The 19159-nt window shown below is 32.5% G+C and overlaps 2 protein-coding genes across 2 annotated transcripts; both read left to right on the top strand.

Annotated features, from left to right (window-relative positions):
* The first annotated feature begins 493 nt into the window (after positions 1-493).
* Positions 494-2706, top strand: LOC133322056 (CWF19-like protein 2 homolog). The gene is made up of 3 exons (XM_061531123.1): positions 494-805; positions 851-934; positions 989-2706. Exons 1-3 carry the CDS (start codon positions 496-498, stop codon positions 2704-2706), a joined length of 2112 nt encoding a protein of 703 aa, XP_061387107.1. The 5' UTR covers positions 494-495.
* A 13942-nt stretch (positions 2707-16648) lies between these two features.
* On the top strand, positions 16649-18606 carry LOC133322048 (zinc finger protein 37 homolog). The gene is made up of 4 exons (XM_061531115.1): positions 16649-17169; positions 17443-17723; positions 17904-18297; positions 18381-18606. Exons 1-4 carry the CDS (start codon positions 16649-16651, stop codon positions 18604-18606), a joined length of 1422 nt encoding a protein of 473 aa, XP_061387099.1.
* The last annotated feature ends 553 nt before the right edge of the window (positions 18607-19159 follow it).

Genomic DNA, 19159 nt, shown 5'->3' with positions numbered 1-19159 from the left:
CTCTCTTTCAAATTTCAATTTGTAATGTCGCAAATTTATACTTTTCTGTTCATTTCTGGCATTGTTATCAATTGTATTAGATTTAGCTATTATACAATAGCTAAATCTAATACAGGATTAACAACTTTATATATAATTAATTTTATATTATATTATTACATTATTATATTTCTTAATCGATTTCCTCTATTTAATTTACAATTCTATGACAAACAACATAAAGAAATTAGTTCATTAGTTGTCAGTGTTATCATTTAAAAGTGAATTGCAATCAAGAAGATGCATAAATTCACTCAATTATTGCAAACGATTGAGATATCCCTAACAAGGTTGCTTTTCATCATTTGCTAGCCCTAAATTTCATTTTCATTTTATTTTGATTCTTAACTTTTATCGTTTATCACTCTTTCTTCACTGTTTCCTCTTTCATTTCAAAACGTTGAAAGGTATTGCTTCCATATCCAAACCGTATAACCGGAAAAAGATTCCTACAAAATGAGCTACATACAATTTGAAAGTGCCCGAGAAAAAGATAAAGCCCGCGCAGAATTGCGTGAGGCACGAGAGGCGATGCTGGAAGAAGCCAAGAAGCGTGCAGTTCAAAGGGCTGAACGAGAAGCTAGCAAACAATTGAAAGGTGAGACCAACTGGATACATCCGGCAGTGGAAAAGAAACTTAAGAAGAAGGAAAAAGAGCTGAGCAAACACAAAAATAAAAAGGATAAAAAGAAAAGTTCCAAAAACAAAAAGTCCAAGTCCAGGAAAAAGCATAAACATCAGTCTAGTTCCGATGAGAGAAGCAGTAGTGATAGCGATGATGATTCGTCTTCAAGTGAAAGCAGATCGTCAGATTCATCGTCGTCGTCGGAGAAGAAGAAAAAACACAAGAAATCAAAGAAATCCTCATCCAAGAAGAGTAAAAAGAAGAAAGCCAGCAAGATGAAGAAACCAAAAAGTGACAGCTCCCCCACTAGTAGTGATAGTGAAGATGAAGATTGTGAGCAGGAAAAATGGGTAGAGGCACCCAAGGCTGAAGTTTCTTTGCAGCGAGACAGCTGGATGACAGATGCCCTAATGTTGAAGACATATTCACGCGAACGTCCAAATAAGTCACAAGAAAAACAACAAATCGATACATACGATCCTGCAAAGAGTAGCAGAGAATTAAATCCATATTGGAAAATAACGGGTACAGGTTTACCTGGCTTTCAGAAACCCCGAGATGACGATGATCATGATGATTCAAATCGTCATTCCGTAAGGTCATCAACATCTCAAAGCTCTTCTAGAGGATGGAGGAAACCCGGTGGTGATACCAAAGAACAATTGAAGGAGAGTAAACCTCCTCCGGTCACAACTTCTGCTAGGAAACGATCAGCTACACCGCCAAGTGAGAGTTCTTCATCTTCGTCGGACAACGACGATCATGACAATCATAATACGGAAAAGAAAGAAAGTGTTTCCACTTCCGATTTCCTAACAGATCAACAAATGAACGAATTAGCAGCGAAGATACTTAAAGCCGAAATTATGGGTAATACGGCGGCCGTTGAAGAAATGCGTGAAAAATTGGAAAAGGCAAGAGTACAAAGAAATCTATTTAAGGAAAGAAAAAAATCGGAAATCGCTGAGAGCCGCCAACAAAATAGAGAGAAATCCAAGAAAAAGGCTGAGGAGCATGTTCTGCTCACACACACTGATCAATCGGGACAAAGTCGTCCTTTGCCCGCCTCGAAATTTGTTGATCCCAGAGATTTGTATGGCGGCAAAAAGAAACAAAAACGTGTCAAGACCCATGATGACGAGGGCCAGCGTGTCCGTTACTTTGCCGATGATGATCGCTATGACATTAAGCAAATGTTTGAACGGGAAAAATATACCACCGCGTCCCAGGCTAATTTGGAATTTGCAGATCTAGCCGCTAAAAATAAAAATCCTAATGACGATTTGGAAGATATATTCGCCGAAAAGATCTGCAAAGATGATACATCGCGAGAGGCGCGTAGAGAACGTGATCGTGCTATACGAGAGCATCAAAGAATGGAGGCTGTGTTGGATAATTGCGACAGATGTTTTGATTCCACAAAAATGCAAAAGGAACTGTTGGTGTCCGTGGGAGACAAGGTATATCTGGCATTACCATGGTATCAGGGACTTCAGACGGGTCATTGTATGATTATACCCACCCACCATGCCACATGTTGTACGCAATTAGACGAAGACACCTGGGAGGAGATAAATGATTTCCGTAAGGCATTGACGAGAATGTTTGCTGCCCAGCGTAAGGATGTGATTTTCTTTGAAATTGCCAATAGACTGCATAGACGTCCGCATCTTGTAATACATTGTATACCCATCAAAGAATCCGAGGGTGAAATGGCACCGTTCTATTTCAAGAAAGCCATTGAGGAATCGGAACATGAATGGTGTGTCAACAAACAGTTGGTTTCGTTGCGCAACAAATCACTGCGTAGCAGTATACCCAAGGGTCTGCCATATTTTTGGGTAAACTTTGGCATGGATACTGGGTTTGCTCACGTCATTGAAGATGAACAACGATTTCCGCCAAATTTCGCCCAAGAAATTATTGGCGGTATGTTGCATTTGGATGCAAACAAATGGAGACGCCAACAAAAGGAACAGAATATAATAACGAAAGTTAAAATGTTTGCCGATTGGTGGAAGAAATATGATTGTACAAAATAATTGCCGTGTAAATAAATGTCAAATTACGATAATAATAAAATCGCCTATTTTGTTATTTATAGAAATCATGTCAAATAAACGCAACAAACTATTGCGTTTAAAATTTTATCTATATCGATTGACATATTTTCAATAAGTTAAACAAAATATCTTTTATAAAGCTGAACATTGTTCTCAAGATTTATATATGGGTGTTACAACTTATATTTATAGGTTTTATGGCCGGGAACTTAAAAATATTATTCAAAATGAGCACATGATATGCGTACATTTCAAAGGAAGATATTTTCATTTAAATTTTGAAAGCTGATCAAAGACATATTTATGAAAAAATTTGAAACATATGACTGCATGAGACTACCTTGTATAATTATGCCATGCCTTGTACTATGGGTATAAATATACTATATTAAAAAATTATTTAATTTATTTAAATGAATAAAAACGTTATATGGCGGCCTTTAATTGCTATAATTTATTAACACCTTTGGGAGCCGTATATAATTTTTGTGGTGAATAACGTTGAACGATCTTGTTTAATTTTGCGTATTACTGTAAACTAGTACACATATAGTTCATTTCAGTGAATAGATTATATTGAACTTTGTATATGCACCCAGCGGGTGTTTTTGTTTATAAAACTAACGTATTTGAGAAAATGGATGAAAAGGAGTCATCGATATTTTCCATAAAAAGTTTGTGCCGGACATGTACAATGGATACAACTGTTATCGGTGTCCCGGAAGCGGATGCAATTGACATTTTTGCCACCCTAAATGAATGCTCTGGAAGCCCTAAGATAATCGACATATTAGGTGTGTCTGGTTACCCTAAAGTTTGTAACAATTGTTACAAATTGTTACTGGAAGTCGTCTGTTAACCCAAAAGTTCTGCAAAAGAGAGCGGTTGGAGAGAGAAATTTTGACAGTTCTTTCAGTGAGAGTTTGCAAATTCTTGCTGGAAAAATTTCTTCTTGCAATCTCTTGCAACTCTTCTTCTTCTCATACATCGACATTCAATCAGATGTTTTCTATTGTTTGTTTATTTATTTTTGTGCTTTCAATTTGAAAATAATTTTTTTTGGAATTAGCAAGACTAATTGCTTTTGGAGAAAAACTTTACAAAACGAGAAAAACGTAAGTATTAATATGTAATAGGAAAATAAAAGACTATTTCCAGCATTTTTAGAAAAATGACGGAAGAAGATCAGTGTGTCTCTGTAGCCAGTGGCAGTAAATTATTAAGCCCAAATATGGATTTGGATATGCAGAAAGGTAGTTATGATGGTTTCCAACTTATTTTTTTACATTTCTGTGTGAAAAGTAGGAATGGTACAAAATATAGCTCAAAAACTTGTTAAACTGGTTGTGTTTTCTTTCTTTTAATTCTTTATAATGGCGGACAAATTGGTTTGTTTTGACAAATCAGCTGATTAGTTGCAAGCTTCTGCAGGGATGCCGTCTGTTTACTTTTCGCATTTTTCTTGCAAAAGAGAATAAAACTACCTTACTCTCTCAGAAAGAAGTTACTGGACAATTCCTGCAGGGAAAGTAACCAGACACACCTATTAACAACAATTCAACCGGAAATTAAAATCAACCAACAAGATGATTTACCCAAGACGGTGTGCAGGACCTGCATACAGCAATTGCAAAAAGTCCATGACTTTATGGAAACATATAAACAAGCCAATAAAAATCTATTGAAATTGATTCATATTCTTAGTAGACTTAACTGATCTTATCAGAGAGACAATTGATGGAGGTGAAAGTGGTGTTCTCGTGGCCTTGGACTTATCCAAGGCATTTGATTGTGTAGATTATTCGAGACTAATTCAAAAACTACGATCTAATTATGCTTTTGATAATACAGCTTGTAATTTAGTTCTCTCCTATTTGTCTGGGCGTTCCCAGTATGTTTCATTAAATGGCAAGACTTCTAATAAACTTAATATATACAGTGGTGTACCTCAAGGTTCAATTTTAGGTCCCCTTCTTTTTGTTTTATACGTGAATGACATTGGTAACTGTTTACATAATAGCGGATGTCGACCGTTTTTATATGCCGATGATATTCACTTATTTTTTAATGGCAAATCTAGTTCCCTATTGGAGTTTAACATTAACAATACCTTGTCCGCAGTATCGCGTTGGTTATGTAATAATAACCTAGTAATAAATGTTACAAAGACAAAAGCAATGGGATATGGTCCTTTATGTCGCCTCAATAGTATAGATATACGTGTTAATGGATTAATTATTGAGTTCGTTGATCGCATAAAGTGCTTAGGAGTTATTGTTGATAGCAAACTTGATTTTTCTGCTCATATTGATGCTCTATACCCTAGAGTAATGAATATTCTTCGAAAATTATACTCAACTGAATTCTATTTGCCACGATTTGTAAAGAGAAATCTTGCTAATTCTCTGTTAATATCGCTTATTTCTTATGGTATAGAAGTTGTATCTGGCACCACACATGAGCATTTTAACAAAATAGAAAAATTGTTCAATATGGTTGTAAGGTACGTTTATAATTTACGTCGATCAGATCATGTTTCAGCTTATGCGGCTGAATTTCTAGGAGTACCGTTTTCTGTTTTCGTAAAGAAAAGAGTTATTTCATTTCTATATAAATCTGTCACTTTAGATCTTCCCGGTGTCCTGCGTGATCGACTTGTTTTCTCTAGATCTACCAGGAACACTCAGTTAATTTTCCCGCGCTATTCCACTTGTTTATATGAAAGATCTTTTATTATTCGTTCGTCACGTTTGTGGAATCAACTTCCTGTTGAACTACGACATTTTTCTTTTTCGCGCAGTGTATTTCAACGCAAGTTTGAAGATTTTGCTGTTAATTACATGCTGGACTAATGTATTTTTTAATTTTTTTTTTTTAATTTTTAATGGTAGATGCGACTTTATTCAGTTCTTTTGCTTAGATATTACCAACAATAGTCTTTACTGCTTTATTTTTACATGGCTGGGGAGCCTTTTCTGCTTTGTAGTTTGTTAATTAAAATCCATATATTATGTTAGTATATGAACTGTTTAGTTTTAAAATGAATTTAAATATGCTTTAAAGTTTGTTACTTAGAATTCATAATTTATATTAAGATATATACTGTATAGCTATAAGATACGTTTTATAATGTGAAGTACACTTTTGTAGTTTTGGCATGTTGCGATATTTATTGGCCAGATGGCTTTTTCGTGGCAATGGCGGATACATTATCATTAACAAAAAATAATGAGATACTAGATACTACAAATATAGAAGTTTTTCACGAGAGTGGGGTCAACAATTCATCAACGACCAATGATGACGAAGCTGAAGCTACAACAGATATAAACAACCATGGAGTGGAAGAAAAGGATATACCAGAAATAGAATCATCGGATTCAGAGGAATGTGACAACTCTTCCCATATAGAAAATCATAGAACCGATGATGAAAAATCGGAAAAAATGATAGAGATAAACTCATCAGATTCAGAATCCAATGAAGGCCACAATACCTTAGACGAAAGGTAAAAAAATATTTCCATTTAATCAATAGTTGATATTTTATGAAATTATATATTTTGTTTTAGTAATAACTCTACAATAGAGATAGATCCATTGCCAAAGAAAAAACGATTTTAATGTGGATATTGCGGTAAAGGTAAAACAAATCACATATTGTAATATCTTTAGAAAAAAAACGTAATTTATTTTAGAATTTAAACAGCGATACAGGCTTAACAATCATTTACTTATACACTCCGGTAAGTTGTAGTTTACCATTAACCATTACCATTGTACATTTTTGTTTTTGCTTTTTTACACACAGATGAAATGCCACATGTGTGCCCTGAATGTGGAAAGGCATTTAAAGTGAAGTATTATTTGCATGCCCATATGTTGGTCCACAAGGGAATAAAAAAAATTAGGCCCCCAAAGAAAAACCCCGAAAATAATGAAGAACAAAAGAAACATTCATGTCCAGTGTGTGGAAAAAGTAATGGAATTAGCTTAATGTATGTTAAAAATTGAAAATATATTACACTTTCTTGTAGAGTTTGCCAAACGATACGTAGTTAATGTGCATATGCGTACACACTCAGGTAATTTTTTGTATATAGTTTTGCTATATACATAGCATACATATATGTGTGGATGTTGCTAATATTCATTTCATATTACAGATGAAACTCCATTTTTATGTACAGAATGTGGAAAAGCTTTTAAATCCAAGGGAAGCCTAAATGCTCACATGAGACGACATACAGGAGAAAAAAAGGAACAATGTCCGGTGTGTCTAAAAAAATTTATTGACAAAAGTGATATAACTGGTCATATGTTTGTACACAAAAAAGAGAAACCATTCGTTTGTGATACTTGTGGACTGAGATTCAATCAGCGTTATTTATTGAAAAGACACACTATTTTACATGCGGGAATAAAAAATTACGTTTGCGTCGAGTGTGATCAACGGTATGTATGTGTGTGCTGCGGGTGCATGAAACTATGTATAAACATACTGCAATCTTTATCTTTGTCCATCAGATTTGCTCGCAAAACAATGCTTGACCGCCATACGTTAACTCATACTGGGGAAAAACCACATGGGTGTCATTATTGTGATCGTGCATTTGTGCAAAGTAACGACTTATACAAACATATGAAATTGCATGTGGGTGAAAACGTTCATCTGTGTGAATTTTGTCCATTGCGTTTGCCAACAGTAAAGGAAATAAATGCACATATTTTAACACATATGGTAACAGTCATTATAACATACTTGTTTTTTCTTATCCCATCTTTTTCAGATATGATTCAACAAAAAGTTAATTTTTAATTGAAATAAATCCATTTGCAAAATTTATTCGAATTATTTCACTATACTTTTTAAAAATTATCATATTCGAAACAATTGATTTTGAAATACATATATTTTAATTATTTTGTTTTGAGTAATCAGATTGAAATTTCAATTGAAAAAAATCATCTATTTTAATATCTTTTTTTAGAGCGACGATGAAGAGACACGCAAAAGATATTTGGAGGCGCGTAAAATTGAAGTAAATAATCTTAAGATTAATTATGGATATAAGAGAGAATAAAATTTATGTTGTATATGCAAATATATATATGTATATATGTATATGTTTTTGTTTATTGTCGATACTATATTTATTGTAATAAACTGTAACAAAACTCTTGTACGTAAAATTGTATAAATTTTTGGGCGCTAGACTTATTTATTTTTGATCATTGAAGATGAACAACGATTTCTGCCAAATTTTGCCCAATAAATTATTGGCGATATGTTGTATTTGGATGCAAACAAATGGAGACGCCAACAAAAGGAACAGAATATAATATATTCTCGACCCTCGAACAATAATAATAAAATTGAAGGAACAGAATATAATAACGAAAGTTAAAATTAATTAGTATTAATTAATTTAATTAGTAGATCTGATTATATAAGAAATGAGCTGAGGTCGTTTAAGAACCAAATGTCTTTTGGACATTTAAATTTGATTGAATTACGCAGTCTTGTTTGCGAAAGTGGTCTTACTTTTTTTTGGTATCTAAGTCACTATTCCTGGGTACACACTTGTCCGAAATGATCGTCCAAGGTCTAGAGTGGGGGGAGTTGAAATCTTCATTTCAAATCACTTCAAATTTAAAGTAGTTCATCGGTCCTTGGATTTTGGAGTTAGCGGGTCGGTTTTTATTGACAAAACTCTTTTTGGTGTTGTATATTTGCCTCATGGCGACGTTGATAAGTTTGAAGAGACTCACTCTGACCTTTTCGCTATGTATTGTAATATTATTGTGGTTTTGTTTAACATTGCAAAATCAGCTAAAATGAGGGATTTATCAATGAGATTGCGACTTACAATCGTCCATAACACTCTTCCTACCCATTTTGATGTTTAGCATACATCGTCGTCCTTGATTGATTTTATGCTTTTAAGTCGTCCTGCTTTAGTGGAATATACTGGGCAACTTCAATGCCCATCAATCTCTCATCACTCGCTGATTTTTGCCTTATGTATAGATTTTTTATGTATCCTCAAGAAACTTTCGTAGAATATCGTGACTTCAAACATATTGATTGGGATGGATTATTCCAATATTTCTTTGGATGCAAATTCACAGATACAAGCTCTTAATGATGCCATGAATGAGTTGTACTCATTTGTTCCCATTATTTGTAGTAGACAAAATTGTAGTATGTCTAAAGTCTAAAGAAATTTTGTTGTCTCTATCATTACGTGATATGGCATATATTGAATATTTGAGGAACCCAACACCTACTAATTGGAAAGTTGTTGTGTTTACAGAAATAAGGCAAAATCTGCTTTCAGGAGAGAGGAGGAAATTTTATGTTGATGGTTTAAATGACTCCCAGATGTGGAAGAAAATTCGCGTTAGAGGCTCTTTGGATGACGACTTTATTTCTGAAGAGATTTTTGTTGATGTTAAAGATCTCAACGTAGTTCCTAGACCAGTGGATCTTACTAGCTATATTGGTGAGTGTAACGCATTTTCTATCTCTTGTGTCTTTGTAGAAGATGTTTTTCGTGCTTTGTGTGCCGTCAAATCTGAGGCCGTAGGTTCAGATGTATTTCCTGTAAAATTTCTCAAGATTATTTATCCTCACTTGTCTATTTACTTTCTAAAACATTTTTGACAATATTATAACAACTTTTACTTTTCCTTTATGCTGAAAAAAACGCGTGTAGAGGTATCCCTCAAGCTAAAGGATCTTTCGGTATGGACAATTTACGACCCATTAATATTCTTCCCGCATTATCTAAAGTAGCTGAGCTTCTTATGAAGTATTAAATATTAGGTTATATCGAAGACAAAAAGTTGTTAAATGATTTACCATTTGGATTTTGCGATTCCGGCCATAGTACCGTTACACATCTAACCGACTCTATTAAGGAGAACATTGATTTTGGTAATTTTGGTGTACTTGTAGTTCTTGATTTGTCAAAGGTTTTCGAAAAGGTAGATTACATAACGCTAATTGAGAAGTTGAAAAATATATCCATACATTTTTGGTCTTACACAGTTTGTTTCTTTAAAGGGAGTTTCTTCTAGTCAACAGGATATAAATACGGGCGATCCGCAAGGCTCCATATTGGCCCACTTCTTTTTATACTGTACATAAATGATATAGTAAACTGCATTGTTATGATGATATACATTTATTCTTTAGGGATGGGTCAATTACAAATTTAGAGTCTGAAATTAATTGTACACTAGAAACATATTTCAAAGTTAATTGAAATGAAAATGTGTTTTTTCAACCCGTTCGTCTGTAAATAAAAACATTTCAAGGTACTCTTTACAGGATTCGCGTACATATTTTGTTATTTGTTGAAATCATGTCAAATAAATACCACAACCTGTTGCGTATAGAAGAAGCCACTACCTACATAGTTCTTTTTTTTTTGTTATTCACACCAAGTTGTCCTATCTTTTATTCTTTTACAATGGGTATAAATATACTATATTATAAAAAAATATTTAATTTATTAAAATTAATGATGATGATGTTTATGTTAATTTAAACCGTTTTTAATAATTGTGGTGAATAACGTTGAACGATCTTGTTTATTTTTTCGTATTGCTGTAAACTAGTACACATATAGTTCATTTCAGTGAATATATTATATTGAACTTTGTATATGCCAGCTGACATTTTCGTTTATAAAACTAACATATTTGAGAATTAAAGCCCTATAAAATGGATGAAAAGGAGTCATCGATATTTTCCATAAAAAGCCTCTGCCGGACATGTGCAATGGACACAACTGTTATCGGTGTCCCTGAAACGGATGCAATTGACATTTTTGCTCCCCTAAATGAATGCTCTGGAAGCCCTAAGATATTCGACATATTAACAACAATTCAACCGGAAATTAAAATCACCCAACAAGATGATTTACCCAAGACGGTGTGCAGGACGTGCATACAGCAGTTGCAACAAGTCCATGACTTTATGGAAACATATAAACAAGCTAATAAAAATCTATTGAAATTACTAAAAGCCATTGATTCATATAAATTGGCATCATTGGAAATTGAAGCAGCGGCAAGCTTGGATGATGAAGTAGATTCGGAGATAGATGCGGCGGATACATCATCATTAACAAAAAATAATGAAATAGAGATACTAGATTCAAACTTAATTACAAATACAGAACTTCTACACGAGAGTGGGGTCTACAATGCATCAACGGCCAATGATAACGAAGCTGAAGCTACCACAGATATAGACAACCATGGAGTGGAAGAAAAGGATATACCAGAAATAGAATTATCGGATTCTGATGAATGTGACAAATCTTCCCATATAGAAAATCATAGAGCCGATGATGAAAAATCCGAAAAAATGATAGAAATAAACTCATCAGATTCAGAATCCAATGAAGGCCACAATACCTTAGACGAAAGGTAAAAATAAATATTACCATTTAATCAATAGTTTATATTTTATGAAATTATGTATTTTATTTCAGTAATAACTCTACAATAGGCATAGATCCATTGCCAAATAATATTGAAGAGTCCATAGAGAAGGATTCATTTGATGATAGAAAACAATTTTCTTACAAGGGAACAACTTACTTTCTGAAGACAGACACTGAAAAGAAAAAACGATTTGAATGTGGATATTGCGGCAGAGGTAAAACAAATCACATATCGAATATCTATAGTCTAAATATCTAATTTATTTTAGAATTTGCCAAACGATACAGGCTTAACGATCATTTACTCACACATTCCGGTAAGTTGTAGTTTACCATTAAAATTGTTTGTAACATGCATATGTACATTTTTGGTCTTTGCTTTTTTACACACAGATGAAAGGCCTCATGTGTGCACTGAATGTGGAAAGGCATTTAAAGTGAAGTATTATTTGCATGCCCATATGTTAGTCCACAAGGGAATAAAAAGAATAAGACCCCCAAGGAAAAAAGCAGAACGGAAACATCCATGCCCACAATGTGGAAAAAGTAATGAAATTAGCTTAATGTATGTTAAAAATAGAATTAAAAAAATATTACACTTTCTTGTAGAGTTTGCCAAACCATACGAAGTTAACATACATATGCGTATACACTCAGGTAATGTTTTGTATATAGTTTTGTTTTATACATAACATACATATATGTGTGGATATTGCTAATAAAACTTTGTTTTGTATTCATTTCATATTACAGGTGAAACGCCATTTTTGTGTACAGAGTGTGGAAAAACTTTTAAAGCCCAGGCAAATCTAAATGCTCACATGAGACGACATAGTGGAGAAAAAAAGGAACAATGTCCGGTGTGTCTAAAAAAATTTGTTGACAAAAGTGATTTGCATGGTCATATGTTTGTACACAAAACGGAGAAACCATTCGTTTGTGATACTTGTGGATTGGCGTTCAATAAGAGTTATTTATTGAAAAACCATAGTTTTTTGCATACGGGAATAAAAAATTTCGTTTGCGTCGAGTGTGATCAACGGTATGTATGTGTGTGTGCATGAATACAGAAAATATGTATGAACATACTGCAATCGTTATCTCTTTCTACCAGATTTGCTCGCAAAACATCACTTGACCGCCATACGTTAACTCATACTGGGGAAAAACCACATGGGTGTCATTATTGTGATCGTGCATTTCTGCAAAGGAACGACTTATTCAAACATATGAAATTGCATGTGGGTGAAAACGTTCATCTGTGTGAATTTTGTCCATTGCGTTTGCCAACAATAAAGGAAATTAATGCACATATTTTAAAACATACGGTAACAGTTATTATTACATACATACTTGTTTTTTAATTCCATCTTTTTCAGATGTAATTCAAAAGAGTTAATTTTTAATTGAAATCAATCCATTCGCAAAATTTATTCGATTTTTTCACTGTACTTTTTAAAATTATCTAATTATAATACTACGCAAAATATATGCAATAATTAAGTGTTTCGAACTAGAAATAACAATAATTTTAACTGCTAATTTAATTTGACATATTCTATTCGAAAATTTTTGATCAGTTTGAAATTTCAATTAAAAAATGATCTATTTTAATATATTTTTTTAGATGGACGATGAAGAGACACGCAAAAGATATTTGGAGGCTCGTAAAATTGAAGTAAATAATCTTAAGATTAATTATGGATATAAGAGAGAATAAAATTTATGTATATGGAAATTTATATATATATATATATATAAATTTTGTAATAAAGATATCTCCTACCGAACTCTAACAAAACAGTTGTACCACCCTTTTTTAATTATTTTGAATTTAGATAAATAATTAATAAAAAGAAATGCAAGAAGTCGTTCTTTTCACTTGATATATTTTTAAAATGTTACTAGAAACGCGAAAAATAGATGGAATGGCAGAATTTTACAAGATTATCAGTGTGATCACCCCAAAGTGAATTACAATTATAGGTTCGCCTTTCGTATATAAATCAAATACATTTATCAGGGAGGTATTTAATAAGGTGTATGGATGAATAACAATTATATAATAAAAACAACATTTTTATGGAAAATAAATTAAATATTAGGGATGGTCATATATTTTTTTCGGAATATATATAAACATTAAGCAAATACCCTAAATAAACACATTGTGGTATTATGGCGGCAAATGGCGGAATTTAAAATATATCTCTTATTTTTACGGGTACGTTTTGATACCAATTTAGAAGAAGTTCGTTGAACATATTTTTTTGAAGTTATTATTTAAATAATTTATTTGTATTTCATTGCAATCATTACAAAGTGAATTGCAAGTATAGTATTGTTTTCTTTGTTACTACAACTTGGCTTATATTTAAATAGACCTTGGACTGCAAAAGTAAAGTATTTTTTAAATATTTTACATATCAGTAGAGGACCAAATAGGCTTCACTAAAAATTTAATAAAGAAATAGGATTTCAAATGTGAATTGTATAAAATAACGATGCGGTTACCTTACGCACTCACACATATATACATTTATTTCCTATATCAGCTGATTTTGTGTTGTAAACAAAATTTAAAAAGAAAAACAGTTCTTAAGAAGTTACATATAATTTAGAGAGAAGTTCGTGGAAACAATGGAAAATAACAAATCCTCTTTAAATCCCCTAAATGAAATGTGCAGAACGTGTGCAGCCAACACTAACAATGGCGACCATTCAAAAACTGCCATCAAATGTATTTATGAACCACTAAATGACAGTAGTAACTGTGAGCCGTGCCCCACTATAATGGAAATACTAACAAAATTGGAACCACAAATTGAAATTGGCTTCCTAGACAGTTTACCGAAGATTGTGTGCTTGGCATGTGTGGAACAATTACAAAAAACCCATATATTTTTGACATCATACAGACAAGCCAATGAAAAGTTAGAGAAATTATTAAAGAGAATTCAGTCCGTGGAGGAAGAGGAATCTTTGGGAAACAAAGCGCAATTAGAGAGCAACGAATTTGGAAATGAAAATGTAGATTCGGAAGATTATGATGTCCGAGAAGGTTCAATTGAAAATCATGAAGATCATTCGATGCCGGATGGATTGGTTAACATGGAATACACAGATTGTGAAGGAATTAATGATAGTCGTTCAGATACAAGGTACATTTTTTATACCGAAATATTTGGAAAGAAAATAATATATATTTTTTCTTCTTTATTTTAGTAGTGATCCGTTCATGGAAACTTTACCTTTACCAAAGAAACGCCCCAGAAAGAAAAGTAAGAAGGGAAATAAAGACGCCAGCGAAAATAATCTGGATTCAATGGAAGAGGAACCACAAAAGAATGCAGACGAAACATATACCTGCCAGGAATGTAAAATGGTTCTGGAAGATTTGGAAAAATGGAAAGAACATATGAGCACCGAACATAAGGCAAACAATACAACAAATGGCAAACAGAGGAAAAGTCGTAAATGTGAATTTTGTGGGAAAGGTATGATCAGAAGTTTAGACGCATAAGGTCGGACAGGAAAAAATAACCCAGAAATACATAGCATGTTAATTGATATATCCGATGCCTTGAATTAATATACCTTTTTATGCATCTTAATGTAATTTAATTTTATTTATAGTGTTTTATCATCTAGCTGGTTATGAGAATCATGTACGCACACATACAGGTAATTTTTTGTTTGTTTTGTAAATAAAACATACCATATTTGATTTAATGTTACCATTATTTATTGTATTTAAACACAGGCGAAGAGCCATATCTCTGTGTTGAATGTGGTAAAAGTTTCAAGTCTGCAAGTAGTTTACATACACACATGTTACGCCACAAAGGAGAAAAAAATATGCAATGTCCAGAATGCCCAAAGAAATTTGTCTGCGCCAGTGGTCTTTATTGTCACATGCTGATTCATAAAAAAGAGAAACCATTTGTCTGTGGCACTTGTGGGGCTGGCTTTATTCAAGCATATTTATTAAGAAGGCACAGTGTATTACACACGGGTGAAAAGAATTTTCCTTGTACGCAATGTAATCAACGGTATGTATGAATTGTAATAAAATGCATAAAACTACAATTACTATTTCTTCTTCAGTTTTGCTAGAGCCAAAGTTCTAAAACGTCACATGCTTACGCACACTGGCGAAAAACCATATACCTGTCATTATTGTGATCGTGCCTTTGCCCAAAGCAACGATTGCAATAAACACATGAAACAACATGTTGGTGAAAATATCTACCAATGTGAATTGTGTCCTTTGCGTTTTCCACTGGCCAGGGATTTACGTACCCATTTTGCCACACATAAGGTTAGATCATTTACTATCTAAATGTGTTTTTCTTTTAATATTCTTATTTTAAATTCCAGAATGACGATGAAGAAACACGCAAGAAAAATCTGGAGGAACGTGAAATCGTAATAAATAATCTTAGAATTAAATATGGCTATAAAAAAGAGTAAAATGTACAGGAAGATATTTCTTTAAGACCTATATTGAAAAATTTTAACATAAAATTACACTCACGTTATTCTGAACTGGAATTTTGTCGCCTATGCCAAATTTAAAGTTAATCGCTGTTCCGTGCCAAATTTGGCCACAATCGGACAGATCTGTCTTTGATACATCACTCACTTGAAAGCTTTCTTTAATTCGGGCCGATTTTCAATAGATTCCGAGCTTTGTTAATATTGGATATTAATTCCTTAGGCTATATATATATATATTTATATGAATATTAGTTGAGTAATTTATTTGCTTTGATTTTCAAATTGAATTATAATATATTTCATATTAAGTAAACTAGAAAAAATAATTTTAAACGTATTTAAATTCAAAGTAATCATTCCGGGTTGGATGGCAGCTACAGTTTCTCCTTTGAAATGAACCGTTTTAATTTTGTACGCTATCATAACAAAGTGAATTCATTTTGAAATTGAATTATATATTTCATGTTAAACTCTTTGGACACAAGATCTATTTAATTCTGTTAAAAATCAAGAAAAAATTAATTATTTTAAACGTCTTTATATTCAAAGTTATCATTTCGGTGTGAATGACATCTATAGTTTCCCCCTTTGACTATGCAGAATTAAGCGGTTTTTATTTGTACTGCTATCATTACAAACTGTATTGCAATTATAGTATTGTTTTCTTTCCTTTTCTTGGACAATACAAGTGAAGTATTTTTGATGCATTTAACAGATCAGAATAGGACCATGTAGGGTTTTCTCCTAATTTAACAAAGAAAATGGGATTTCAAATGTGAATTGTGTTTAATATACTTCCATAGCACATATTGTATAAATAGAGCAATGCGGTTACCTTAACGCACACACTGACACATACATGCATACATTCCCTACATCAGCTGATTGTGTGTAGTAAACAAAATTTAAACAGGAAAAATATTTCTTAAGGAACCTATAATTTTAGAGAAATTCGCGGTAACAATGGAAGATAACAGATCCAATTTATTTCCCCTAAATGAAATGTGCAGAACATGTGCAGCCAACACTAACACTGGCGCCAATTCAAAAACTGCCATCAAATGTATTTATGAACCACTAAATGGTATCAATAGCTGTGCTCCTCCGTGTCCTACAATAATCGAAATACTAATAAAATTGGAACCACAAATAGAAATTGGCTTCCTAGACAGTTTACCGAAGATTGTGTGCTTGGCATGTGTGGAACAATTGCAAAAAACCCATACATTTTTGACATCATACAGACAAGCCAATGAAAAGTTAGAGAAATTATTAAAGTGTATTCAATCCGTGGAGGAAGCGGAATCATTGGGAAACGAAGCACAATTAGATGACAATGAATTTGGAAAGGCAAATGTAGATTCGGAAGATTGTGATAATAATGCCCTAGAAGGTTCAATTGAAAATCATGAAGATCATTCACTGTCGGATGGATTGGTTCACATGGATTGTGAAGAAATAAATGATAGTAGTTCAGATACAAGGTAAATATATTTCAATTTATTTATTCAGTAATATGGAAGCCTTAAAGGCCAATAATATATTACACAGTACTTAATTCATACCTGAGAATACTTAAATCTAAATAATATATTTTATATAAAATAAAAATACAAATACAATGCACTCAAAATTCGTTTTTGTTCCCCATCATAAAGAAAAAAATAAAACAAATAAGATTCGAATTAGATAATAAATATAATATAAATAAATACAATATAAATAAATATAATATAATAATATTTATACTAAATTAGTTGGAAAGAAAGTACATATTATAGTTATTTTTACTTTAGTAGTGATCTGTTAATGGAAACATTACCAATACCAAAGAAACGCACCAAAAAGAAAATGATTCAAAAGGCAACTAAAGATATAATTGACGCGAGCAAAAATAATCTGGATTCCATTGAAGAGGCATCACAAAAGAATGCAGACGAAACATATACCTGCCAGGAATGTAAAATGGTTCTAAATGATTTGAAAAAATGGAAACAACACATGCGCACCGAACATAAAACCAACAAGACAAGAAATCGTAAAGGGAGGAAAAGTCATAAATGTGAATTTTGTGGGAAAGGTATGATCGGAAGCTTAGACACCCAACGTCGGACAGAAAGAGAAATAAATCATAAATCTATAGTTAATCATTCTGTCCGATGCTTATTTGGACACGTTTAGAATTTATTATTTTTATTTATAGTATTTTTCCATCTAGTTGCTTTTGAGAATCATGTACGTACCCACACAGGTAATACTCTTTTTATGGTAAATAAAATCACCACACATTACATTGCAATATTATCGATTGTATTTACCACAGGTGAAAAACCATATCTTTGTGTTGAATGTGGCAAAAGATTCAAGACTGGAAGTAATTTACATATACATATGTTACGCCACAAAGGAGAGAAAAATTTGCAATGTCCAGAATGCCCAAAGAAATATGTTTGCAAGAGTGATCTTTATTGTCATATGTTGATTCATAAAAAAGAGAAACCTTTTGTCTGTAGCACTTGTAGAGGTAGCTTTCTTCACGCATATTTACTAAGACAGCACAGTGTATTACACACCGGTGAAAAGAATTTCCCCTGCACACAATGCAGTCTACGGTATGTGTGAATGGTAATACATATTTTTTTGCCAACAAAAAAGCATATAACTCGATTACTATTTCTTTCGTTAGTTTTTCCAGTACCAAACTCCTAAAAAGTCACATGATAACGCACTCCGGCGTAAAACCATATGCCTGTCCTTATTGTGATCGTGCCTTTGCCCAAAGTGGCGATTGTAATAAACATATAAAACAACATATCGGTGAAAATATCTATCAATGTGAATTGTGTCCATTGCGTTTTCCACTGGCCAGAGATTTACGTACCCACTTTGCCACACATAAGGTCCGATCATTTACAATCTAAATGTAAAAATATATATTTTTAATATTCTTATTTTGAATTCTAGAATGACGATGAAGAAACACGCAAGAAAAATCTGGAGGAACGTGAAATTGAAATAAATAATCTTAAAATGAAATATGGTTATAAAAAATAAAAAAGGGCAGAAAGTTGATTCTTTTAATCCTATAGAAAGTTGTTTCTTTTAATCCTTTAGAAAGTTGTTGTTTCTTTAAATCTATACAAATAAATAATAATTTAAGTTGATAGATGGCATCGTAAGTCAAAGATCTATTACTTTTTATTAAAAAGATCTATTTAATTTTATTAAAAATCAAGAAAAAATTATTTGTTTTAAACGTCTTTATATTCAAATTATCGTTCCGAGGTGAATGACAGCTATAGTTTCTTCCATGAAATGAACAGGTTAAATTTACACGCTATCATAACAAAGTGAATTAATTTCAAATTGAATTATAATATATATTTCTCTCTAGAGACACAAGATCGATTTAATTTTATTAAAAAACATGAACAAATATTAATTTTAAACGTCATTATATTCAAAGTTATCGTT

The sequence above is a fragment of the Musca vetustissima genome, unplaced genomic scaffold, assembly GCF_032173495.1.
Source record: "Musca vetustissima isolate MV318-11 ecotype Yass unplaced genomic scaffold, APGP_CSIRO_Mvet_v1 utg61444, whole genome shotgun sequence".
NCBI classification, from domain to species: Eukaryota; Metazoa; Arthropoda; class Insecta; order Diptera; family Muscidae; genus Musca; species Musca vetustissima.
This window is presented reverse-complemented; position numbering and strand designations above follow the sequence as displayed.

Excerpts from the sequence above, each read along its gene's own strand:
- LOC133322056 (XM_061531123.1), top strand. The coding sequence starts at position 496 with ATGAGCTACATACAATTTGAAAGTGCCCGAGAAAAAGATAAAGCCCGC. Across the intron at positions 806-850 it reads TTCCGATGAGAGAAGCAGTA|ATTCATCGTCGTCGTCGGAG; the intron begins GTGATAGCGATG and ends GCAGATCGTCAG. Across the intron at positions 935-988 it reads GAGTAAAAAGAAGAAAGCCA|ATGAAGATTGTGAGCAGGAA; the intron begins GCAAGATGAAGA and ends GTGATAGTGAAG.
- LOC133322048 (XM_061531115.1), top strand. The coding sequence starts at position 16,649 with ATGGAAGATAACAGATCCAATTTATTTCCCCTAAATGAAATGTGCAGA. Across the intron at positions 17,724-17,903 it reads AACCAACAAGACAAGAAATC|TTGCTTTTGAGAATCATGTA; the intron begins GTAAAGGGAGGA and ends TTTTCCATCTAG. Across the intron at positions 18,298-18,380 it reads TGCACACAATGCAGTCTACG|TACCAAACTCCTAAAAAGTC; the intron begins GTATGTGTGAAT and ends TAGTTTTTCCAG.